This window comes from Oncorhynchus keta, chromosome 29, assembly GCF_023373465.1.
Source record: "Oncorhynchus keta strain PuntledgeMale-10-30-2019 chromosome 29, Oket_V2, whole genome shotgun sequence".
NCBI lineage: Eukaryota > Metazoa > Chordata > Actinopteri > Salmoniformes > Salmonidae > Oncorhynchus > Oncorhynchus keta.
This window is the reverse complement of record NC_068449.1, coordinates 29,275,380-29,302,688: the sequence shown is the minus strand read 5'-3', so window position 1 is coordinate 29,302,688 and position 27,309 is coordinate 29,275,380. Positions and strand designations below refer to the sequence as shown.

The following is a 27,309-nucleotide window of genomic DNA, read 5'->3' as shown; positions in this document are numbered from 1 at the left end:
ATTATCACTGCATATTGGCTATGCTTGAATTTCCCTGCCAATGTTGTTCTACTCAGACCATTTAGAAATTTAATTTTAAACAAATTGGTATATGATCACACTGGTAATAGATCATTTGTTGTATTACTTTTAGGCACAGCTGAGTGAGCATAATAATTAGCTTTTTTTAAAATTACTACTGGACTGATGGCCTGCATCTGATGGTCAGTCTGAGGGAGGGATCAGCGGGGAGGTTGCCTCTCATCCGACTCACCTTCCCTCCGCTGAGGAGAGAGGACACAGACCGGCTGATGGCAAATCTCATGTGCACTAAATTATTTCTGCCTCGTGCACCAATTCACGAGCTTACTCCTATGACCAGAGAAAGTTAAATATTTCTCGATATTAAAAAAGACAAGCCGCTAATAATAACAACCCAAGCTTGTCGGAAACACTCTGCTGTACTCATTCATTGCAGCTGCGTTACTGGTTGTAGAGTGAGCATGCACATTAGATGGCTTATAAAAGTGTTAACAGTGCTGAATAACAACATGAACAGCAGCTCTTTGCTCTATTTGTTGAGTCTCGCCCTCTAGTAATGGCTTTAAAAATGTGGAATTCTCACTGTATCAACCTTGCGGTACGTTCAAGTTTTTTTTTTTTTTTTTTTAACAGTCTATGGCTTAAGGAAATTGTGCAGACACGGTGATCTGAGCTACCTGATTGGCCAGCGGTAGCGAGAGACAGTTTAAGTCACGCCTTTTGTTTTAAGGAAATATTCATCCCATTGAAATAGAAATCCGCATCTGGGTCAGGAAATGCATTTTGCGAGCTTACAAAACCCACAGGAGAGAATGCAGCTGCAAAATGTTCTCTGCTTTTTGCAGGTGAAAAACATGTACTCTGACGTTGACATGCGCTGCTACACTGAACATAGAGAGGGGAGGAAGTGGTTGTGAAATTGGCAACATTTAATTGACCATTTTCTAGCTGCGTATGTCAGTTAACATGTTGTGTAAGTCTCTTCAGCACACACACACACACTGCTAACAGCCTATTACATTACACACATAAAACATGCTATATTTGCATGTAGACGTACTCATATGGAGTCAATGAATCAAATGTAAGTCAATTGTTACCATCTATTTCCTTGCCAAGCACCGTTATGTTGGATCTTTCCCGGCTAGCCTGGCAAAACTGGTTGAAAATACGGCGTTACATCGTTACAGTTGTGTCCGCTGGATTGTTTGCTGTGTCCAGAAGAGTTCCACATTCACAGATGCCCTTAACCAGAGGGTCTAACACAACCAAAACGTGTCATAGGGTCAGAGTGAAAGGAGTAGGAGGATGTTGTCACCGTGCCGACATCAATTGGTCCATTTCTTCGAAAGATTGTTTACTTTCAAAGTTGTTGTCTACTTCCCATAAGTTCCATGGGTAAACCATTCCACTTGATATCCATTTCGCGCGTACTTTCTTTTACATTCATCGGAAATACGTTTCCACAGTCCTTTTAGTGAGCGGCCCATTGTGAGCGCTGAAATGCGGCTGTATAATCACAGCAACACAGTTGTTAAATATGAACGGCTTTCTAATTAGACAAAAAGGTGTCATATTCTTATATCCTCCGCAGCTCCTCTTTTGTAGTTCCTTTCATTATGTTCCCAAACACTCTCCTCCATCTAATAGAGCCTAATTATCCTCCTCTCAGAGTATCACTGCTCTCTTTTAGGGTCCTCTTTCTCTCTTTTTTCTCTCTTTCTCTGTCCGACATCACACAGAATCAGTAACTTCCAGTAGAAAGACAGAATACATGCATTTAATACGGCGAATGTGTTTTTTTAAGAGCCAATGTCAAGTTAGTACAAAGGCGGATTCTATAATACTTGTTCCAGTATTTTCTATACAGCTCTGAGCTCGGCTAAAACTTTTAATTAAAGAGACCAGAATCATTATCTCATTACATTAAACCATTTCTGCTTTTCCCTACTTTGTTGCTTTGCATGAGATCCTGATATGACGTGAAAAAGAGAAACAAACAGAAAGCTATCCTTGTCTTTCAGTGTTGGGGAGTAGTGAACTACATGTAGTTTAACTAGTAATTTAACTACATTTTGCAGTAGCTTGAACTAAATTCAAATGTAGGTATTGTTTTCAGTAGTTAATTGCTTTTTTGACATGTGGTGGTGTAGCTAATTACTGGAACTACACACTGCTCTTTTTGAAAAAATATGTGTAAAGTAAGTAATCATTTCCTTTCTTTTTCGGCATCAGACCTACCTAATTCTCACTTGAAACATCGTTTTTGTGTTTAAAAAGCAGAATTACGCATTCTATTAACATATGGCACAAAGTGATCTATTCTTGCAATTTGTAATCTATGACATTTCAAGATTTACATATGATAATTTTTCACAAACTAGTTTAGATATAGTGAACTACTTTTTCAAAGTAACTTTATTGAAATAAACTATATTTTTCTTAAGGGTAGTTTTAATGTCGCTTAACCTCTTCCTGTGTAAAGTAATTGGTAGCTTGGTAAACAGTATTTTCAGAGTAGCTTCCCCAACACTGTTGTCTAACTTGTCTTCAGTAGTGTTTTTGCTAGTCTGCAGTCGTCATAGAATTCTAGATTGGCCTTACCAGACAGGCCCTTTGCTGAGGTAGTTGGAGCCTAACTTCACAGCGTGCTAGTTCAACTTTACCCGTCACAGAAAATCATTATACTACAGACGCTTTTGTCCAACCCTATGGTGAAACTCTTTCCTCTTCAAGTCCAGCAAAAATAATAAGAACAACACTTAAAAGCCAGTCGTAACTCAGCGGCAAGTAGGCCCGGCTTCACTCAGAAAGATCTAACCTTCTAGAGGTACCTCTAGAGCTTCAGCCCAGCCTTGTACCTTGCTGCCATGCCATGCCAGACTTGGAGGCTGTTATAAAGTGGATTAGCTTTTAATTTTGCAGTGTTTGACGTGTGCGTGTGTGTGCATGTGTGTGTGCGTGCGTGTGTTCAACTGTCGGCCAGTTGGCCTCCTGCGTCTGTGTGTTATCCTGAAAGAGAGGGGGTTAGCACTTCACACTTCTCTCAGTTCCTGTTTGTGTGCTCTACTCATCATTCCATCAGTTGACATTTACACTTCATTCACATTCACATCAATGCTCAATGCTTGTTTTACCTGCCCCTCTGGTGCACTTTATACTTCCTTAATCTCGCTCTCTGTTTCTGTAAAGGTCAGAGTCGTACTGATTATGTGTATAAAATCTTGGACTTTGACCTGAATGGTCAGTAGTCAATTTGATTGACTGCCCAGTTGGCACTTTTTAGTTCCTTGAATGTTCTTTCTTAAAGGTTAGCAATAACATTCCTGATTCCTCTAACGCTTTGCCCAGTTTTCTTGGATGCATTCGGTTTTCAGGGGAAATGGAAAGAGAGCCTGTGAAACGACTTCCGCTTTCGGACGTTAACAAGTCGACACTCCATATTAACTCCTCCTCCATATTTACTGGATTGGTTGAACAGTGCAGAAGAAAACCTCCCCCAACATTTTTTTTCTCATCAGGACCAGAAAGAAAGAAATGCCATTCTTTTATTTTGCGCCTGCTATGTTAAGTTAGGGTGTTGCAAGTGTGATCCTTTGAGAAACATTCCGTGAGAAAAACAGTCATGTTTGAAATTCCTTGAAATGTTTTTAACCCATTACACTGAAAATAACAGACAGGGCAGATTATTTAATCTATAACTGTACAAATATTGGTTTAATGCTACAATGGACAATCTGATCTCTCTCTTTTGCAGAGGAGCGGCCTGACTGTTCCAAGGCGCGGTGTGAGGTGCAGTTCTCACCCCGCTGCCCTGAGGACTCGGTGCTAATCGAAGGCTACGCACCCCCTGGAGAGTGCTGTCCCCTGCCCAGCCGCTGTGTCTGCAGCCCTGCAGGGTGCCTGAGGAAGGTGTGCCAGCCTGGATACCTCAACATCCTGGTGTCCAAGGGCTCTGGGAAGCCTGGAGAATGCTGCGATCTATACGAGTGCAAACCAGGTGGCTACCAATAACAATTCCCAGCAACTCTATGTGACATGGCAATAATTGTTTCATATTCTGATACTTAGATCATTGTAGTAGTAATAATACTAATAATATTGAATTTGTAGAATTTCCCAAACTCAATGGCCAAATTGTAGGCTACATATGAATGTGTTTACACTCATGAATGGCAGCTGTATCTGTATACCAGCGGTTTATCACCTCTGAGCTGTGGAATGGCGTAACGTAGGCCGTAGCCAACAGAAGGAATGGTTGCTCAATCCAATTTTATTGGTCACATACACATGGTTAGCAGATGTTATTGCAAGTGTAGCGAAATGCTTGTGCTTCTAGTTCCAACAGTGCAGCAATATCTAACAAGTAATCTAACAATTCCACAACAACTACCTACTACACACAAATCTAAGTAAAAGAATGGAATAAGAATATAAACATAGAAATATATGGATGAGCAATGACCGAGTGGCATAGGCAAGATGTAATAGAGGAGGTGTCCAGCTAGGATAGGAATGTGCCGGTTCCGTGACCTCCCTGTTCACGTCGGTTTTCTTAACACACACCACACACTCCTTCCTCTACAAGGGTTTTTACAAGTCAGGGTAATTGCCACAAACACGCGCAAGGAGGATCATAGCTTCATAGCGAACACAGAAAGAGGAATATTAGTTATATAAAACCACATACTTGATAATTTACAGTTGTTTTCTTGATTTGCTCTCAATCCAATTTGAGCCCTACTGCTACCTCTATAATGAGTGTCTTTGTGCTGTCCCCTACCTAGTGTTTAGTGTGGACTGCAGCACAGTGGAGTGCCCTCGTGTCCAGCAGATTCAGTGTCCACCTGACAGCTATGAGACCCAGGTGCGTCTCACCGCAGACGGCTGCTGCACCCTCCCCACCAGGTGAGCCTCAACCTCCCTCTGAATGCAACAATCATCACACTCTCTTTGGCAGTCCTAAAAAGTAGTCAAGGACAGTCAGGTGTGAGGGTGTGTCCATCTGATGTGTACTAACTCCCCCTCTCTCCATCCCATCTCTAGGTGTGAGTGTTTGCCCGGCCTGTGTAGGTTCCCGCAATGCACTGCCGGGAGCTCCCCCGAGGTGGTCTTCCACGGCAACGGTAACCCCGGGCAATGCTGTGATGTGTACGAGTGCATCAACGGTGAGTTTGCTTTGCTTTACTCCGCTTGGTTCTGGCCTGAACCACACAGCTCCCATCTCACTGTTTCTGAGCTGTTATTAAGGAATGAGTGATACAGGATGGATGGCAAAGCCTTGTTTTCCTGCTTTCTGCTCCGGTCATTTTTAAAATCATATTTTACCGTGCCAGGCCAGCTAACGGGGGAGGTTAGGAGATATCACTAAGATGACGTGAAAATATTTACAGTGAGCTCCAAAAGTATTGGGCCATTTTTGGTTGTTTTGGCTTCTGTACTCCAGCACTTTGTTACAATGACCGTGAGGTTAAAGTGCAGATTTTCAGCTTTAATTTTAGGGTATTTTCATCCATATCGTGTGAACCGCTTAGAAGTGAAATGACAGAACTCCCCCCATTTTAAGGACCAAAGGTATTGGGACAAATTCAAATAAAGAAGTAGAATGTACCTGGTCCCATATTCATAGCACACAAGCTTGTGACTCAGTGTTTGCTTTTGTTTTGGTTGTTTCAGAATATTTTGTGCCCAATAGAAATGAATGGTAAATCATGTATGGTGTCATTTTGGAGTCACTTTTATTGTAAATAAGAATAGAATACATTTCTAAACACTTCTACATTCATGTGGATGCTACCATGGTTATGGATAATTCTGAATGAATCATGAATAATGATGTGTGAGAACGTTATAGATGCACAAATATCACCCCCCACCCCCACAAAAGATGCTAACCTCCCCTGTTATTGTAATGGTGAGAGGTTAGCATGTCTTGAGGGTATGATATTTGTACACACACACACACAGACACACACACACACACACACACACACACACACACACACACACACACACACTGTAGTATGGCATTCTAAAGTATACTACAGTTTACTACGTAATTCTATAGTAAGTACTGTAGTATTCTGTAGTACATAGTCGTGTTTATTCATGTGGGATTGTAAGCAGAAGAAGACAATTTGCCCTCAATGTGCTGCGTTTCATCAACCCCAGCAGCTTTTCTGCCTTAGATTCTGCAGGTTGAAAAAGAGTGCAAATTAGCGAGGAGTAAGAGAGAGGTGGTTGAATGGGCAGATGATACTTTTCAAATGAAAGCAAATCCTCAATGATTTATGGAGCCCACATTATGGGTGGCGGTCAACTTTAAAGGGTGAGCCAGCCTTTAAAGAATCATTTAAAGACCTTGCTTTTTTAAAAATGGAAATCTCTTGTATCTTCAAACAAAAAAACCGAATACATTTGAAAAGATTGGTCCTTGGCTCTGACAGGAGGTCTGAGCCGTGACATATGTTGCAAATGACGCGTGAAAAGTGAATCTACTGTAGCAAGGAGGAGATTTTTCTGTTGGTTGACGTTGGGGCGACAGGGGAGAGGGTGCGACAGGCAGCACTGCACTTCCCATCCCCTCTTAGCCCTACTAGCTAGAACAAGCATCTGTTGGCGATGTGCAGCCAGGGGTCTGTGTCATCCCTACATCCTGCTTTGTTTATTTGGTGATTTCAGAACAAAGAGCAATGCATTCAGAGATCTGTCCTGGGAACAGCAAAAAAACAAAACAGAAATATAACCTGATTGAACATCTGGTTCTATGGTGGCTTTATCTGCCTGGATGAAGGGAATAGTGGGGAAGGAGAGAGGGAAGCAGGAAATTAGGGAGGGAGGAGATGAATGAATATTCTGTGGCTGAAGGGGGTGGAGGGTGGAAAGGAAATGGGGAGTGAAGATGAACTCATCCCTAAAGGGTGGAAACTGATCTGGGGATCAATATAACAACAGCTGTTGAGCACACGTCACCCCCACAACACACACACACAAACATACACACACACTGCAACACTGCATCTCTGCTGTAATCCTACCTGACCTCTTCAAGGCTTGCCGTGATTCCCATTAAATTAACAAACACACAAAGACAACATGATAAACCCTGAGGGTGATGCTTAAGACATACACAACCACAGCTTAGTAGGAGGGCTATAGATACTGCTTACACATATATCATATTTGATAAGCACTTGTGGCTGGCTGCTCAGTATGGCTGACACATACACCATTTTTGAGCGTGTGTGTTTGTGAGTTTTAACATTTTTATTTTACCTTTATTTAACCAGGTAAGCTAGTTGAGAACAAGTTCTCATTTGCAACTGCGACCTGGCCAAGATAAAGTGTGTGGTGTGTGTGTGTGTGTGTTTTGAACATACTGTTCTCAATCAATGACGACTGACAAGAGTTTTTCAGTGTGTTTTGCTACAGGGGAACTGAAACGCTCAACAGCTGTATTGTGGTGTTCATTGGACAATCTATACTTCACAGACAAGTATTGACCCAGACTCCTTGATTTAGCTGTTAAACCAGATTCCACCCTTGCTTTTCTCTCCGATGTGTGCCCACTCTTTCAATGAAAGGCAGTTGAATGGACATAAAAGATGTCCAAAGTCAGCAAGCAGAACTATCAAAGGACTATGGGATGTCATGTCTGTCTTCCAACTGTACCTCCTCACAACCATCTGTGTTGGAAACCCTATTCAGGGAACACAAACAGAACATGGCCAGGACATAAGACGGAAGGTTTGACTGGATGAACTGTGGAAGCCATCAGCAAACAGTGGTGTCTGCAGGCTTCTGTTGTCCCACTCTGACAGCAAATGTTAGCAGCAGCAGACGAGACATGAGACAGCTGAGGCACTCCACAGAGCATGTTTGGAATGGAATGGCCTTGGAGCCTGCTGCTGAGACACACACACGCACACACACACACACACACACACACACACACACACACACACACACACACACACACACACACACACACACACACACACACACACACACACACACACACACACACACACACACACACACACACACACACACACACACACACACACACACACACACAGTTAGGGACCAGGTAGCCTCCTCCTCAGACTGTAATCTCACCCTCCTGCATTGGAGATATGCATTCCATCAGGTTGTGTGTGTATGTGCACGTGTGTGTACGCGCGTGTGTGTATCCCCCCCCAACTTCAGCAAGTGAGAGAACAATGGGTAAATTGACAAATAAACATGTCCCAAGATTTATGCTCATTGGTGAAGAGAAAGGTGATTATTGCACGAATGTGCCCATAGGTTATTGAGCAAGTGTGGTGAAGCTCCATTATTGTGTCTTGCTGATACAGGTAGGCTATAAGGTGAATGACATTCTGCTTGTGCCTCATTTTAAAAGAGGAGGAGAGACATGACGACATGCTGATGATTACATTTGGAAACACTTACTGAATGAAGTTAAAGAGAACTAGCCATTCGGACCAGCCTTTCTGGTTGAACCATCGTAGGTTTTTGTCAAGTTTGTGGGCTCAGTCTCTGCTCCTGTCATGGAGGCAACTGAGAGAGTTATATACTGTAGCTCTTACACACACAATTCATCTGCTTTCTAGTCAATGTGTCAGTTCTTATGTATGTTCCTTTGATACTCTGTGATGTTGTCTGTGCTGGAGATGCTCAGAGGAAATGGAAAGTGAAGCCTTTTGTCTTGTTGGTGACAACGGAGCTGGAAAAGCAGGCAATTTCTTCTGGCAGTTAGGGCAGATAGACTTTACGATAGCATTTCTATTGAATGTTTGTGGCTTTTGGTTCGAGTGTGTAATTGTGGGGCCCTCCCGTGTTGAGGGTCAGCGTGGCAGAGGTGATGTTGCCTACCCTCACCACCTGGGGTCGGCCATCTTCAGAGATGACATACTGTAAGTGCCATTTCAATCCCTGCAACGAATAGAGACAGAAGCAGGCTGATGTTATTCCCAGTCAAGCTGTTGCTATCTAACAGCATTTAGACAGCCATTACTTTTCTGCAGACTGATCAGACTACATTGACATCGTTCAATTTTCCCATCAGTCTTTGCATAAACATATATCATATGTGTAACGCATGCACACAGACTGACAGACTATATGATTAGTTATTTATCTGTCTCTATGAATCAGACATGATGAAAGCAGAACACACCCTATTGACTTTCAGATCATTCATGCTTAGGATTCAGGTTTATTCAGACTGCCCATTTTAGGGCTGAGAGAGAAGAGAAAAGGGCAGGCTGGTGGTTGAAACCAGACTAGTGGTTGTCATAGTGAGGCAGGTGATTGACAGTTTATGTAATCTGCTCAACACATGGTCTGAGAGAGAGAGACGGGAAACCACCTTAAACGTCTTGATCTCACGTTGTCGGTTCTTCATAGGCTCCTTTTCCCTTTTTGAGTAATAACTTTGCTATGCCAGCCCCGGTCTCAGCTTTCTAAAAGCAGTGCGTGTACCCAACCTTAAGAAATTAGCCCAGGGATAATCCCTGGCTGTGTATAGGGCCGGGTTGCTCAGGGATGACGTGGAGTAAGCCAGACAGAACAATGTGCTCTATTTTACAGCCATGGCCAGATTAACAAACATCAAGTTACGAAGGAGCCTCGGAATGTTCAACAGAGGCAGTCCGCTATTTTGAGAGATTGCTACTTACCGGTACCTTAAACCCCACTCTGGCTTGATCAGTGACTAATGTTATGTCAGTTCACAGACAGCGGTTAGAGTAAACAACACATTCCTGGACCGCTCAGTCAGAGGAGAACCTGGTGCTGTTATTGGCTTTAGAAACAGGAAGTTGACTAAAGGTAATCCACTCAGAAACACTGACTCTGTTCCAATATCCATACTAGTCTCAGACCTGAATTCAAATGCTATTTATGCTATTTTCAAATACACTCCAATGCATTTAACCCAGGTATTTGAAAATAGTATTTGAAAATACTTTGAAGTAGTAGGGAATAGGATACTTCCAAATACTTCCAATAGTTGGTTCGGGGCACATTTTTTTAAAGTACTCAAATTAATAGAAAATAAGTATTTAAAGCTGCAATATGTAACTTTTTAGGCGAACCTTCCTAATTCACATAAAACTGTGTGTTTATAGATCTGTCATTCTTATTGAAAGCAAGTCTAAGAAGCGGTAGATCTGTTCTGTGTGCGCTATTTCTATGGTTCCCTTTCTCAACTTTTGTTTTGTACACCAGCTTCAAACAACTGAATATACAATCTGGTTATGAAATCTATATTTCACAGCAGGTTTAGGCGGTACAATGATTCTCTACACTATACTTGCTTGTTTTGTCACACAAACTGAAATTAGGCAAACTATTAAAATTACACTAGCAACCAGGGAATGGCGGAGCGATTTCTGCATACTGCATCTTTAAATAATAACAAATACACATTTATTTGAACCCAGGTCTGACAACTCTAGGCTAGCATACCACTTAGAGTGAAGCAAAATATTGGGCATGCATTCTACATGCACTGAATAAAAATGTATGCGTAACATGTAATGTGTTGGTAACATGCTTCGTGAGCTGAAATAAAACATCCCAGAAATGTTCCATATGCACAAAAAGCTTACTTTTCTCAAATTATTATTATCTCTGTTAGTGAGAATGTCTCCTTTGCCAAGATAATCCATCCAACTGACAGGTGTGGCATATCAAGAACTGATTAAACAGCATGCTCATTACACAGGTGCACCTTGTACTGGGGACAATAAAAGGACAGTCTAAAATGTGCAGTTTTGCCACACAACACAATGCCACAGATGTCTCAAGTTTTGAGGGAGCTTGCAACTGGCATGCTGACCTCAGGAATGTCCGCAGTACGTCCAACCTGCCTCACAACTGCAGACCACGTGTAACCACACCAGCCTAGGACCTCCACATTTGGCTTCTTGACCTGCGGGATCGTCTGAGACCAGCCACTCAGCTAATGAAACTGTGGGTTTGTACAACCAAATAATCTCCGCACAAACTGTCAGAAACTGTCTCAGGGTAGCTCATCTGCATGCTCATCATCCTATCCAGGGTCTTAACCTGACTGCAGTTCGGCGTCGTAACAGACTTCAGTGGCAAATGCTCACCTTCGATGGCCACTAGCACACTGGATAATTGTGCTCTTCACAGATTAATCCTGGTTTCAGCTGTACTGGGCAGATGGCAGACAGCGTGTATGTCGTCATGTGGGCGAGTGTTTTGCTGATGCCAACGTTGTGAACAGAGTGCCCCATGGTGGAGGTGGGGTCATGGTATTGGCAGACATAAGCTGCATGAGGCAAATGGTGTTCACCAGATACTGACTGGTTTTCTGATCCACGCCACTACCTTTTTTTAAAGGTATCTGTGACCAACAGATGCATTTCTGTATTGCTGTTCATGTGAAATCCATAGATTAGGGCCTAATGAATTTATTTCAATTGACTGATTTCCTTATTTGAACTGTAACTCAGTCAAATCTTTGAAATTGTTGCATTTATATTTGTGTTCAGTATAGTATGGTAGTATTGCGCTGAGGGTTCCAGGGTGACGCAGTGGTCTAAGGCACTGCATCTCAGTGCAAGAGGTGTCACCACAGTCCCTGGTTCGAATCCAGGCTGTATCACATCTGGCTGTGATTTGGAGTCCCATAGGACTTTCCCAGCGTTTTCCGGGTAGGCCACCATTGTAAATAAGAACTTGTTCTTATTTGACTTGCCTAGTTAAATAAAGGTTCAATTTAAAACATGAAAATAGACATTGGAACACAGTGACTGAGTAGGCACAGCAACTTAACCTGTGAAGTATTTGGAGGAGAACAACAATTGACCCGGCCTGGGAGCCATTGTGAGATCAGATGTTGTTACATTTCATTGCATCGCTGTAAGCAGTAAGCACTATCACTCAATACATTCACATTATTCTAAACTCTGAAGGTGTTTGTGTGATGCAGCCTTGATTTGCAACATCAAGTTGTTGCCTGCCTGTCTGGTGGTGCCTTCGGTGGGTTATTCTGTCCATCCACAGAGCTGAGGGAGAGGAGGGAGGCACACCTGTCGAGTGCTGCATGTTATCACATTATTTAGTCTCTGTCTCAGCAGCACAGCCAAAACATGAGGGTGCGGCGGCATGGGGGAATGAAGGGATCTGGCGAGCTAGCTTGGAGGGAGGGAGGGGGAGGTGGTTGGTATGGTCCAGACAAAGAGGAGCGTGGGTAGGGGAATGGCATGGGAGGGGAAAGGAGGAGAGAACTGGACAAGAACAGAGAATAACAGACAGACAGACACACAGACACACAGAAGGGTTGGAGAGGAGTGCAACAGGAGTGCATGCTTCTCACTTGTTCCTGATAATTAAGTAAGAGATAGGACATTACATGGGAGGTTTAGTACAGAGGAACAGGTGGAGACCTCTGTTTTCTATATACATGATGTTGATAATAACCCTGGAGAACATTGTCTGCTGCAAACAACCTTCTGTGTGTTTATCAAACCTCAATTCAACCACTGACTGTTGTTTTCTACCATGGGAAAGTACATGACTAGTATATGACTATTATAATCTATGATAGATTATATATCTATGCACCGGACGTGCCACCTGTCCCAGATCTATTATTTGACCATGCTGGTCATTTATGAACATTTGAACATCTTGGCCATGTTCTGTTATAATCTCCACTCGGCACAGCCAGAAGAGGACTGGCCACCCCTCATAGCCTGGTTCCTCTCTAGGTTTCTTCCTAGGTTTTGGCCTTTCTAGGGAGTTTTTCCTAGCCAACGTGCTTCAACACCTGCATTGCTTGCTGTTTGGGGTTTTAGGCTGGGTTTCTGTACAGCACTTTGAGATATCAGCTGATGTACGAAGGGCTATATAAATACATTTGATTTGATTTGCACACAAGTACCATAGGATTGGACTGCTATTAATGCCATTTTCATGTATACGTAACAAATGAAGCCCGTTGGCGGGCGAAACCTTTTCGTTTTAAACTTAAAAGACCACTTCAATCAGCTTGTAATTATGTGCAGACACATGTTTTTACGGATATCAGAAGAAAATCAATCAGTTCTAAAACGTAGCTATAGTAGTCACAGTGGTCCTGGGATGAAGTATACCATTTGAAGAAGTTTAGATGGTACAGTATATTATTTAAATCCTCCACTCCTCTCATACACCAGCAGGTTATGAGTGTTTTATTCTTGCTTCTGCCCTTCTTCTCCCCAGGAACTCACAGCTTATGTGCTAGGAGGCTCCTACAGAGTGTATATGTATGTGTGTATGTGTCTGTGTGGAGTACTAGCTCAGGAGTACTTGCTCTCTCCTTGTTCTCCCTCCTCACACACTCACACGCTCTCCTTACAAAGAGCTGCGGACTAAACCAAAATTGGTTCACTGAATACAGGCTTTCTGTAGGAGTTTGGGGTTAAATTATATAGGTGTGAAGTTTGTAGTTGTTCATGCATGCTTGCTTGCCGTTGCATGGAACTGTAGGCCTTAGCTTATTGCGAATTTTGTTAGCAGTCAAAGACACTCACACGGTGTACGAGTAAGAGTTGGTTAACTAAGTGGTTTGAGTGTTGCTCTTAACAGCGTGGGGAAATGTGTAGCCTAACACCTAGTATTTTTTGTTTTTAAATCCGTGACTGGGGCTGTGGCAGTCCCGACATTTTGTCATTTTAAAAAGTATAATAAATCCATGTAATATATAGCCTTATATAAATCCATTCTTTATTTTAGGCAGGTCTGAAGAAACATTATGATATGAAGAAATGTTAGCCTATTTCAGAAGAACAGAATAGCATATTCTGAGTCATCCTTACATTAGGCCCTGATCTGGCTATGCCATATGGCTGTGGGCTACACTAGTTTTTTGAGCAGATAAGATTTGCTTATAATTCCTGTGGCATTATTTTTTATAGTATTTTATTTTAAAAATGCATCCACTGTTCCTTGCCTTACATTCTAAAAAGAAAAGGTTCCTTAGATTGCAACACCGGTGGAACCCCTAAAGGTGCCTCCAGGAACCTTTTAACCCCTTAAGGTCAATGTCCACGCCTGTGGAAATACAATTAGCATAATACAAAAATCCCTATAAAACCTGTCAGTTTTAGAGATATCTATTTTTTTTGCATTGGATGCGTCTCAATCGACCTTATCTGCCTACAGTATGTCGCACTTCCGAATCTGCGGTGAAAGGTGACAGCTAGAGTGGTGTTGGTCAGACCATGAGACATCCCGAAAATCGGTCTTCTCACGAAATCGTCTGAAGCGTCCAAACAGTTTGGCCTACAAACTCACATACTCTATGGTGTTCTCCGTTTTGCTCTACGACCCACCCCACAAGCGTCTTGGGACTCGTCTGAATTCGGTAAAGCCAATCTGCCAACTTCTGACTAGCGTCTGAACAGTTTGGGAAACACACTAATATGACCCATTTGTGCAGAGGTGAACATGTACGCATCAGTCATAAGAGTCGTCTAAAGGTCCCCTGGTCCCCTGGTACCAGTTGAGAAAATGAATGGAAGTACAGTGCGTTCGGAAAATATTCAGACCCCTTGACGTTTTTGAAAGAAATTTACGTTAAAGCCTTACTCTAAAAAAAAAATCCTCATCAATCTACACAATACACCATAATGACAAAGCAAAAACAGGTTTTAAGACATTTTTTGCAAATATCGCATTTTCATAAGTATTCAGACCATTTACTCAGTACTTTGTTGAAGCACCTTTGGCAGTTTTTACAGCCCCGAGTCTTCCTGGGTATGACGCCACAACCTTTGCACACTTGTATTTTTGGAGTTTGTCCCATTCTTCTCTGGAGATCCTCTCAAGCTCTGTCAGGTTGGGTGGGGAGCATCGCTGTACTATTTTCAGTCCTCTCCAGAGATGTTCGATTGGGTTCAAGTCTGGGCTCTGGCTGGGCCACTCAAGGACATTCAAAGCCGCTCTTGCGTTGTCTTGGCTGTGTGCTGAGAGTTATTGTCTTGTTGGAAGATGAACCTTCGCACCAGTCTGAGGTCCTAAGTGCTCTGGAGCAGGTTTTCACTAAGGATCTCTCTGTACTTTGCTCCATTCATCTTTCCCTCAATCCTGACTATTCTCCCAGTCCCTGCCACTGAAAAACATCCACACAACATAATGCTGCCACTACCATACTTCACTGTAGGGATGGTGCCAGGTTTCCTCCAGACTCTTGGCAGACTCTCAGGCTAAAGAGTTCAATCTTGGTTTCATCAGACCAGTTAATCTTCTTGCTCATGGTCTGAGAGTCCTCTAGATGCCTTTTGGCAAACTCCAAGCAGGCTGTCATGTGCCTTTTACTGGGGAGTGGCTTCCGTCTGGCCACTCTACCATAAAGGCCTGATTTGTGGAGTGCTGCAGAGATGGTTGTCCTTCTGGAAGGTTCTCCCATCTCCACAGAGCAACTTTACATTTACATTTAAGTCATTTAGCAGACGCTCTTATCCAGAGCGACTTACAAATTGGTGCATACACCTTATGACATCCAGTGGAACAGCCACTTTACAATAGTGCATCTAAATCTTTTTAGGGGGGGGGGGGTGAGAAGGATTACTTACCCTATCCTAGGTATTCCTTGAAGAGGTGGGGTTTCAGGTGTCTCCGGAAGGTGGTGATTGACTCCGCTGTCCTGGCGTCGTGAGGGAGTTTGTTCGAGTGACCAATCATCTCCGTGACCAAGGCCCTTCTCCCCCGAATGCTCAGTTTGGGTCTTCTCCCCCGAATGCTTAATGGGTCTTCCAAATGGACAATGACCCCAAGCATACTTCCATGTTGTGGCAAAATGGCTTAAGGACAACAAAGTCAAGGTATTGGAGTGGCCATCACAAAGCCCTGACCTCAATCCTATAGGCAGAACTGAAAAGCGTGTGCGAGCAAGGAGGCCTACAAACCTGACTCAGTTACACCAGCTCTGTCAGGAGGATTGGGCCAAAACTCACCCAACTTATTGTGGGAAGCTTGTGGAAGGCTACCCGAAACGTTTGACCCAAGTTTAACAATTTAAAGGAAATGCTATCAAATACTAATTGAGTAAGCATTTCACTGTAAGGTCTACCTACACCTGTTGTATTCGGCGCATGTGACAAATAAACTTCGATTTGATTTAAGATTCCTGTAGGAACATTTTATGTCCCATGTATTATAATTATGAATAATAGCAAAACTATTACTACTACTACTGTACTAATTCTACTACAAATAATAATAATAACAATAAACTATTAACAATAATAATAATACATATATTATTGAGTGGCAAACTTGTAAAGTCACAAATTAATTTGATTGTCTTTGAAATTCACAGAAATCCAAATATACAATCAATAAATAGTCAACCGTTGACCAACCTTCATATTTGATGTGTATCGACAACAAGATAGGAACCTATACTAAAAATAGTATAATAATTATTGTCATCAATGATGCCAATCAAAAGACCCCATCTTAGTGATAAAAATTATATATTTAGATACATGGCGAATGTTTCACAGGTCAATAATTAAAAAAGAAATGGTATGTAGAGATACTAACAAAGCATTAGCACATCGATAAACAGCTTTCTAAGTGGTTTCTAATTTGAGTCATTTGGTTGTTTACATCTGACCTGGCGATACTTTGTGCTCTGGTCTCCCCTATCCCGCTCTTCAGCAAAAAGTTTGCCATTCAACATTTGCTGGTAATTTACCCCACTCATCAATTCCCAGAACACATTTGTGAATGAACAGCATAGTGCTTTTCAATGATGCTGCATACTCAATATTAAAAATTAAATGGACCCCCATGGCCACTCCCAATCCCATGGAGTTGCTCGAGTAGATCCTCTCCACCCAGGAAGAGTTGGATGTGGCTCTCATCCGCAAAGGGATTCCCCTCTATTCTTATGGTAGGGGATAGGAGCTTTACACACTGTAATAAGTTAAAAAAATATATTATTTTGTCTGGAAATCCATAGCCTGTCTGTGAGGAGGTAGAGGAGGAACGAAATGTCTGCAGTGAACTTGAGACCTTAAATAGGAGGGTGTGTAATATAAAGGCTGGATTATAATAAATGGGATATGAATGGCTGCATACTGTAAAGGGTACATGAGAAATGTCATGATGGATTATTGGGACTGAGGTCAGAGGAGCAGACAGTCAATTACATAACTAGAGATGGTCTTGTTTTGCTGCTGGTATTGTGATGGAATAACCAAATGTGAGAAGAAATAATCCAGCACATTGTGGTCTGGGTAGGCACAATGGTGTAAAAAGCTTATTCGTGTGTGAACTAATGTAAGTAGGAACATTTAAGAGTTCTTACATATCCCTCCTCTGTCTGGTCTCTCAACGAGGAGTACTTGTGAATGAGCCCTGTGCACACATCCGTGTATTGCCATGTAGTAGGGTACCTAAAGCATAAGAAACATACAAGATGACATTTAGACTAACAAATTACATTGATTGAGGCTGTTGATTATCATCAATTATAAACTGGATTGTTCGCGCCCTGAATGCTGATTGGCTGATAGCCACGGTATATCAGACCTTATACCACAGGTATGACAAAACATTTATTTGTACTGCACTAATTATGTTGGTAAATAGTTTATAATAGCAATAAGGCACCTCGGGGGTTTGTGGTACATGGCCAATATACCACGGCTAAAGGCTGTGTCCAGGCACGTCGTGTATTGTGCACAAGAACAGCTCTCAGCCGTGGTATATTGGCCATGTACCACACCCCCTGAAGCCTTATTGCTTAAGTAAAAGTTGAGCTGCAGTGATTATGACAAGACCGTATGGAGAGGGAGAGTATGGAGGATAGAGACAGGAGGAACAGAACGCACAGTAATCACACTGTAAATACATTCATTTACCATTCAGTTAGTACTGGAAAAGACAAAGAAATAACACAGAACACACTAGACCAACAATGCAAACACATTCAAATACTTTATAGAGGCTAAGTGTAACGGCATTCAGAGGTGGAAGAAGGATCGGACCAAAGCGCAGCGTGGTAAGTGTTCATGATGTAATATTTAATGAAATGAACAGAACACTGAAATACAAAACAATAAAGTTAACGAACGAAAACCGAAACAGTACCGTGTGGACCAAACACCCCCACAGAAAACAAACACCCACAAACCAAAAGTGAAACCCAGGCTACCTAAGTATGTTTCTCAATCAGGGACAACAATTGACAGCTACCTCTGATTGAGAACCATACGAGGCTGAACTCAAAAACCCACATAGAAAAACAAACATAGACTGCCCACCCCAACTCACGCCGTGACCATACTAAAACAAAGACAAAAACAAAGGAACTAAGGTCAGAACGTGACACTAAGTAGATCCATAGCTTTAAACATGGTCTTGCTTTGGTCTGAAATGCAGACAGAACAGGCCGCCCCAATACACCAGCATGAAAGACATCAATTAGACACAAACGCAACATAAACAACATGAGTATTCAATATCAAATGTGTCAAACTAATCTGTGTTTTATTTATTTATTCTTCTTTTTGTCAAGTTTAACATAACCTACATTGGATCTCTCTCTCTCTCTCTCTCTCTCTCTCTCTCTCTCTCTCTCTCTCTCTCTCACACATATATGTAACTTTTTGGGTGACCTGACCAAATTGACATAGAAATGCACATTATAGAGCAATTGTCATTTCTATGCTTCCCGGTCTTCTGTTTAGTTTTTGCGTCTTTGACTTTCGGTTTTGTATACCAACTTCAAACAGCTGAAAATACAATATTTTGGGCTATGGAGAAAAGCAATTCTGAGTGGTTTAGACAATACAATGTTTTATCATATAAACTGAAATTAGGCAAACTATTCATTTTTTTTTGCAACCAGTAAATGACGGAGCGATTTCTGCATATTGCACTTTTAAGGAAAATGCATGCTTGGATGTAGAGTCAGCAAGCTGTGCTGAATATTCTCTGAAACTGATATCAGCCATGGCTAATACGAAATTTGGACTGCGGTCATGACGCGTGACTGTTGGTGTGGCGGTAATACGGTCAACGTAACAGCCTTATCCGTGACTGACCTCAGCACCCATTAGACTGACTGATAGATTGAACAGTAATCCAGTTGACATAGCATACGTTACGCTGTGTCTGTGTGTTTGTATCTGTGTGTGTGTGTGTGTTGCGTGTTGAATCACTCTTTATTGCCCTGAGGGCATGCAGCGATGAAAATGAGGCTGCGGAACGGACTGGTGCACTGTTTGATTATTGTCACCATGGTAACTAGTGTCTTTCAATATTTCTATTTGACAGGCAGCCATTTGTTGCTTTTGGAAATGTTACGTTTTTTAACATCATGGGAATGCTAAGTCAGAAAATGTCTGCAGCACGCCCCTATGAGAATATGGAAAGAGAGTTTAGGGTAAAGAAGGTGAATGAAGGTGGAAATGTGTAGTATCTGACATGGCATGCATGGTTCAGCCATATAACAATCTGAAGTGTTCACTTCCTGAATGTAGGGGAGAGTGGGGTATGTTGAGACATTTTTTTTTACATTCAGCCTCACCACAGCAAGGGAAATATAGTATTCTTTCTAACAAAGATATCTACATACTGTATATTTTAGGGTGTTGTGTATTCTGGAAATAATCCGAATTCAGGGAAACATAACAGTTTTGAAAACATAGCTTGTCTGAAAAAAGTGGTCTCATGGCACAACTTAACACAACCCGGGTATGGGGTAAGTTGAGCATAGGGACAGGGTAAGTTGAGCATAGGGACAGGGTAAGTTGAGCATAGGGACAGGGTAAGTTGAGCATAGGGACAGGGTAAGTTGAGCATAGGGACAGGGTAAGTTGAGCATAGGGACAGGGTAAGTTGAGCATAGGGACAGGGTAAGTTGAGACAGGGTAAGTTGAGCATAGGGACAGGGTAAGTTGAGACAGGGTAAGTTGAGCATAGGGACAGGGTAAGTTGAGCATAGGGACAGGGTAAGTTGAGCATAGGGACAGGGTAAGTTGAGCATCGGGACAGGGTAAGTTGAGCCACCTTGGGGTAAATGGGTGAGGGTGTCCTGTGACAGTGGGTAATGGTGCTGGTAGGTCAAAGTTTAATTCATGGAATGGGGTTGTGGTATATTGTATATCTTAAATATATGCCTACATTCAGATATAGATGTCTCTGTTCAATATCACTTACCCTTCCATTTCTTGACCAGTTGTCTGGGACAGGGTGGTTGTTTCGATGTGTCAAGTTCTCTGCATTTCAGGCTACAAGCCCATGAACCTGGCCTGCAAAATTCTTGATATGTTTAGCAAGCTCAGACTCCATGTCATCAGATAAGACCTTGCGTGACTCTGCTACTCTGTCATAGCCTCTCTTTCGCACAGGTGTATGTTTGTTATATGTTTTGACATTGTACCTCTTCAGTGTCATTCAGTCAATTTTTTTCCTCCCTTGCTGCTGCTCAAATTGACTTTTTCCCTTCTCTGACTTCCTTGGCTGTTCTCTCACTTCCTTGGCTGTTCTCTCACTTCCTTGGCCGTTCTCTCACTTCCTTGGCCGTTCTCTCACTTCCTTGGCCGTTCTCTCACTTCCTTGGCCGTTCTCTCCACTTCCTTGGCCGTTCTCTCACTTCCTTGGCCGTTCTCTCCACTTCCTTGGCCGTTCTCTCACTTCCTTGGCCGTTCTCTCACTTCCTTGGCCGTTCTCTCACTTCCTTGGCTGTTCTCTCACTTCCTTGGCTGTTCTCTCACTTCCTTGGCTGTTCTCTCACTTCCTTGGCTGTTCTCTCACTTCCTTGGCTGTTCTCTCACTTCCTTGGCTGTTCTCTCACTTCCTTGGCTGTTCTCTCACTTCCCTGGCTGTTCTCTCACTTCCCTGGCTGTTCTCTCACTTCCCTGGCTGTTCTCTCACTTCCCTGGCTGTTCTCTCACTTCCTTGGCTGTTCTCTATATGCATGACACACTGCGAAAAAAATTATGCATATTATGCATAAAACTGACCAAATGTAATCCTTATTTGTTTGGGATATGGTGGCCATTGGTTCAACGTACCTCAAGGCAAACATTTTGACTATATTAGTCCACACAGCTACTTTCATGCTTGGCTTATGACCTCATATTATAGTTTATAGAGACCCCAACTGATGTATAAAACAATCTTCAAGCAATCTACTTTAGTTTAGATACAAGCGTCATGAAACCTACAACAAAATAAAATAATTACACTTTTTTTTTTACATCTTACTAAACCGTGTTGGTTTCCTGCCTTTGCTTTATAGTTTTTTTTTTGTAGGAGTTTACCTGAACCCTTAAGAGACAGTGGACTTAGTATCATCCATCACCGTGATAAAAGGAAATTGTCCTCCAGGTAATGAGATATAAAGCCCTGTTAAAAGTTACCAATAAGAGGATATTTTTCTCTACCTGAGAGCAGGACTTTCTTTGAGCATGTCCAAGGGGAACACATTGGCAATAAGAGTGTTTTTGAGCATGTCCAATGGGAATGAACACTTTGGCCATGGAAGAAAGTATCGATGTTTCATAGCCCTTGCTGTCTGTAATATGCTGCCTGCCAAACTCTAACTTTTCAGTCACATAATGGTGAGTTCCATCTGAGGGATCCAGGATTCAAAGGCCTGATCCTGCTTTAGTGTTTACCGTTTGAACGGTTGTTTGGCTTGGTTTTATGGAGGTGGATTGTGGATCAACAGAGCTATGGCAGCAATACTATGGGGATATAAACTCAGAAAAAAAAGAAACGTTGTCTCACTGTCAACTGCGTTTATTTTCAGCAAATGTAACGTGTAAATATTTGTATGAACATAACAAGATTCAACTACTGAGACATAAGTTGAACAAGTTCCACAGACATGTGACTAACAGAAATGGAATAATGTATTCCTGAACAAAGGGGGGGGTCATAATCAGAAGTAACAGTCAGCATCTCATCCTCATGGACTGCACCAGATTTGCCAGTTATTGCTGTGAGATGTTACCCCACTCTTCCACCAAGGCACCTGCAAATTCCAGGACATTTCTGGGGGGAATGGCACTAGCCCTCATACTCCAATCCAACAGGTCCTAGATGTGCTCAATATGATTGAGATCTGGGCTCTTCGCTGGTCTGCCACTGAAAGGACGATCAGCTCTCCATCCTGTCTCCCTGTAGAGCTGTCTTAGGCGTCTCACAGTACGGACGTTGCAATTTATTGCCCTGGCCACATCTGCAGTCCTCATGCCTCCTTGCAGCGTGCCTAAGGCACATTCACGCAGATGAGCAGGGACCCTGGGCATCTTTCTTTTGGCGTTTTTCAGAGTCAGTAGAAAGGCCTCTTTAGTGTTCTACGTTTTCATAACTGTGACCTTAATTGCTTACCGTCTGTAAGCTGTTAGTGTCTTAACGACCGTTCCACAGGTGCATGTTCATTAATTGTTTATGGTTCATTGAACAAGCATGGGAAACAGTGTTTAAACCCTTTACAGTGAAGGTCTGTGAAGTTATTGGGATTTGTATGAATTATCCTGAAAAGGATCTTTTTCTGCTGAGTTGAGAATATTTATATGGCTGTTGCTTGCTGGATCTAGCTATATGCTTAATATATTCAACCATGTCTACGGGGTGAAAATGCAGTTAATAACAGGGATTTCTTTATGATTAAAAACCAACACATTTCTGTCAAACGTTCACCGTCAGTGCTCTGTATCCTTGCAGCAGGCATATATCCAGGCAGGAAGCTGTCCATCAGACAGACACACGCACGCCTCCTCGCTTGCATACCCGCACACTAGAGCCACTAGAACTGATGACATCATTTTCGTCAGGCCAGACGGGCGACCCTGATGTGTGTTCCAAATGGAAATATGAAATATGAAAATGCTTTTGGATGCAGTTCGCCCCTTAAGAATTCCCTTCTGTGAAGGCTCATAAAAATGAAATCACCACGAGACAGACACCTTGGATGGCATTTTTGGATTGATATTGCCAGAAAAACAAGGTTTTACTGTTTTAGTCTGGCAGCTAAATGGTCGTTCCATTCAACCAAAAACCGAAAAGCCCAAATGGCTCCAAAATCTGGAAACCCATTCATTCCATGTCGGAAAACTATTCCCACCGAACAATGCAGAAACATACTGGTATTATGATTATCACATTTCTAGTTTTAATGTCACATGCACAAGTACAGTGATATGCCTTTGTTGCCAGCTCTGAACCCAACAATGCAGTAATAAATAACAATGTAATACTAAAAATATCCCAGTCATGGATGCAGTTCAAATGCCAAATGATACGTCTATTGAGAGAGGAAGGTCCCAAAACACTCAGCAACAATCAAAATCCACAACTTGCAAAATGATCGTCTTTGTCTGCAAACCTCATCCTGCTTATGTGTGGAGAGAAGGAGATAAGCTCTGTGGAGAATCAGGCTATGGCTTCAGCTTGGTTTCTACCCAATCGAACTGCATACACAGTCAGTCAGTCTCCAAGACCCATTCATTCTCATGGTTAAAATAACCATGTGGAGAATAATCATGCGCTTCAAATGCATCATCACTGCAGCAACGGACCAATGACACGGTGAATCACAGCTGTGAACAGGAAGGAACTCTCTCTAACCCTAACTTCTGATTGGTTTAGTCATAACTGCAGTGGACCAATAACACGCTGAAGCACAGCTGTGAACAGGATGGTCACAGTGCTTTAAATCAAGATGTATATTGAGAAATTATAGTCCCAGGGGACCTGCTCTAGCCCTGTCCAATCACACACCTATAGTATGGATGTGTTGTTTCCTATTTGGCAGAAAACCCCCAACAAGAACAACAACAGAATCTCCTGTGTCCTTGGTGCCACCCAGCCACCTAACACAGTACAGTGTTTTGCTGTGCTAGCCTATAGAGTTGCTGGCCTGTGGTATTCATGTGCCAGCGGTTAACTGTTTCATTTATAAAGGGAATAATACCCAAGAGTCAGGCACTCAGTGAACATCTGGGCAGGAAGTTGTGCGAATCCGGCATTGCCATCCGTCATGTTCCTCTTAATTAGCCAGGACCGGCCCAGAGCTCTCCTCCGGCTCTTCCAGTCAGCTCTGTTCCACTACAGCCTGCAGCCCTGGAGCCCCCAGCACTGATACTGAACATGACCTACTCTATCTTACAGAACCCACTGCTGTAACTAGAGCACAGATCACATACTGTACCATGGATGGAATAAACTATGGGTTCAGATAGTATTTATTTTCCTCCAAGTACTTTGACCTGCTCTTGATTGAGTTTACCTGATCCAATGGAATTGTCCCAAAAGTGCACACCTGGCAAAATCTCCATCACCTGCACTCCAGGTTGACTCATCAAATGCTCAATATATTTGAAGGAATACACGAATACTACAAATACCGGTATGAATCCCAAACAGAACCTTGGAACACTGCTCCTGAAATACATGCATTGTATGTATTGTACGCCTTGTACAGAGATGTCCTTGCATGACACCTACACACTGATGCCATCACAATCGACAGTAAACCATTTAGGAATCTGTTACACCGTCCTCCTATTTATTCAATTCGACGCCAGACACACACACACACGCACACCGCCCAGTGCTTTATACACACCATACAGTAGCAGTCAATACGATGAGGGAGGTGCTCACACACACACACACGGAACAGCAGCTGAGAATATATGAACAGAAGTGGGCCTGATTAGAAAATTGTTGAGTGAATTCACAGCCCTCACTAGTGCGACAACCATGCATGCAGTATCGCCCCCTCACGTTGTTATTCATTGAACCGCAACTAATTGACAAAATTAGTAGCAGAAAATGAAAGACCCCACATGCCATATTGGCAGGCACTGTAATTGTAAACATGGAGAAACCAATTTTCCTGTCCCATTGATTCCTGGGAATTAACTGTTCTCTGATACAGCTGCACTAGATTAAATGCTTCTGGGTTTTTAAAATCTTTTTGGACCAGAAAAGCGTTAAACGGCCCAAAGCCTTGGACTTTTAATAACCGAAGAGGACGGGGAAATGACCCGTTGCTCATGGAGAGAACAGACTCCTCCTGAGAGGGACTAGAGATAGAGGGGTTGTGTTGGAGAGAACAGACTCCTCCTGAGAGGGACTAGAGATAGAGGGGTTGTGTTGGAGAGAACAGACTCCTCCTGAGAGGGACTAGAGATAGAGGGGTTGTGTTGGAGAGAACAGACTCCTCCTGAGAGGGACTAGAGATAGAGGGGTTGCGTTGGAGAGAACAGACTCCTCCTGAGAGGGACTAGAGATAGAGGGGTTGCGTTGGAGAGAACAGACTCCTCCTGAGAGGGACTAGAGATAGAGGGGTTGCGTTGGAGAGAACAGACTCCTCCTGAGAGGGACTAGAGATAGAGGGGTTGCGTTGGAGAGAACAGACTCCTCCTGAGAGGGACTAGAGATAGAGGGGTTGCGTTGGAGAGCGATCAAATGAGTTGAGAGTTATGAATTGTTAAGAACTTTGTGTTTGGTGTGTGCATGTGTGTGTCTGGCGGTCTTGCGTCGAATGTCTTCTTATGGGGTTGAGGTGTACCTACAGTTCCCTACATCTGAAGGTACTATAGTTAATGATCTTGTCGCTCATGCATGGCCTTATTTGACACACACTCTACACCGCGGGCATTATATCAAGCACCGGGCTAAAAGGTGAATTTTGCACTTTGCGTTGCCATGGAGACCAGGCGAGACCAATTCCATAGCCGTCTGAAACTCTGCTGAATCTTTACAACAGCATTTCTCTCAGACAAATACTGTACATCATCACCATGCTCGCTGTCGGATGGGAGTTTTGGACCACTTTTGTCATCGTTATAAAGTGTTCTCCTCTTTTGTTCCTACTTTTAATCTTTTGGGGCTTCTTAGCTTTCGCTCAGTCAGTGGGCATACTAAATTATCCTGAAAGGAAGTGTTTCGCCAACATTGTGCCTCTGCTTCTGCTTGCTCTTTGAGGTGAAGGTCGAAATATTGTAAAACTACTTAGTGACGACTGCTGATGTAAAAAAAAAAAAAAAAAAAGGATATTTGATTGATTCATTTGTCTCATCGTATATTCCCTCTCCTCTCCAGAGACCAAACCAGCGTGCAGCTTCAACGGGTCGGAGTACCATGACGGAGACATGTTCCGAATGGACGCCTGCCGCTTCTGTCGATGTCAGGGAGGGGTGTCGGTGTGTTTCACCGCCCAGTGTGGCATCCTGCACTGTGAACGCTACTACGTCCCTGAGAGGGAGTGCTGCCCTGTCTGTGAAGGTACGACTTCCTCACCAAATGACTTGGCCCCTGACTAATCCCTGACTGATTCCGTACCTAAACAGTTACTATTATGGGATTTCTCGTTAATGCTGATCTGGTTCTGTATTTTAAAATCTCAGTGTAGGATGCTGATCTAGAATCAGGTCGCCAATGTCTATATCATCCTATTCATCATGATCTGAAAGGACAAACTGATCCTATATCAGCACTCCTACTCTGACACGACTCTTTGTGAATAGAGGGGGAGTCTGTGTCCTGAACTTTCCCTTTAAAGGGAATCACCAAGCCAAACCTCATCCTTGCATGACTCACTATTGTATGTATTCGGATGGTGATCAAGCCGATGACCAAGGTTACCTAGTTTTCTAACGTGCAGAGACGTGGCAACGGAAAGGACAGTCTGCTGAGACCAAAGCATTTCAAATCATCTCAAATGAGTGCCTTTGGTAAAGGGCGAGTGCAGAGCATCAATAAACATCAGGGGAGAGATGAGCCGAGGCGAACGCCAAACGCCTACACCGCCGTGACAATATGCAGCTGCACGCAATCAAAGTCAGAATGATGAGAGGGCTTAAACAGTCACTCAGTCAGTTGTCCTCCCTTATGCTCATCACTCAGCCACTCTTTGACTGACTATCTTCGGTTCACACACATGCACGCACGCACGCACGCACACACACACACACACACACACACACACACACACACACACACACACACACACACACACACACACACACACACACACACACACACACACACACACACACACACACACACACACACACACACAGAGAGAGAGTGCACATGCATACTCTCATACACACAGCTGTGAAAAGACACTGACAGACATGTAAGAAATCTCCATCTCAAGCTGAAGACAGTTTGGCATTAGCTCTGTATTTAAGAATACATTTACTGAATATAAAACATATATTCATGATGGTATCACATGTTTTGCAGTGTGACCTTGGAATCCATCAGACAATGCAGTACATTTTC

General features: G+C 42.8%; 1 protein-coding gene across 2 annotated transcripts in view; it reads left to right on the top strand.

Annotated features, from left to right (window-relative positions):
- The window catches only part of LOC118362683 (cysteine-rich motor neuron 1 protein), a 127,924-nt gene that overhangs the window by 69,299 nt on the left and 31,316 nt on the right, over positions 1-27,309 (top strand). For both annotated transcript variants that reach the window (XM_035743223.2, XM_035743222.2), the window contains exons 3-6: positions 3,779-4,021; positions 4,809-4,929; positions 5,068-5,189; positions 26,122-26,304. In XM_035743223.2, the coding sequence (XP_035599116.1) occupies positions 3,779-4,021; positions 4,809-4,929; positions 5,068-5,189; positions 26,122-26,304 (669 nt within the window). The remainder of the gene's footprint in view (positions 1-3,778; positions 4,022-4,808; positions 4,930-5,067; positions 5,190-26,121; positions 26,305-27,309) is intronic.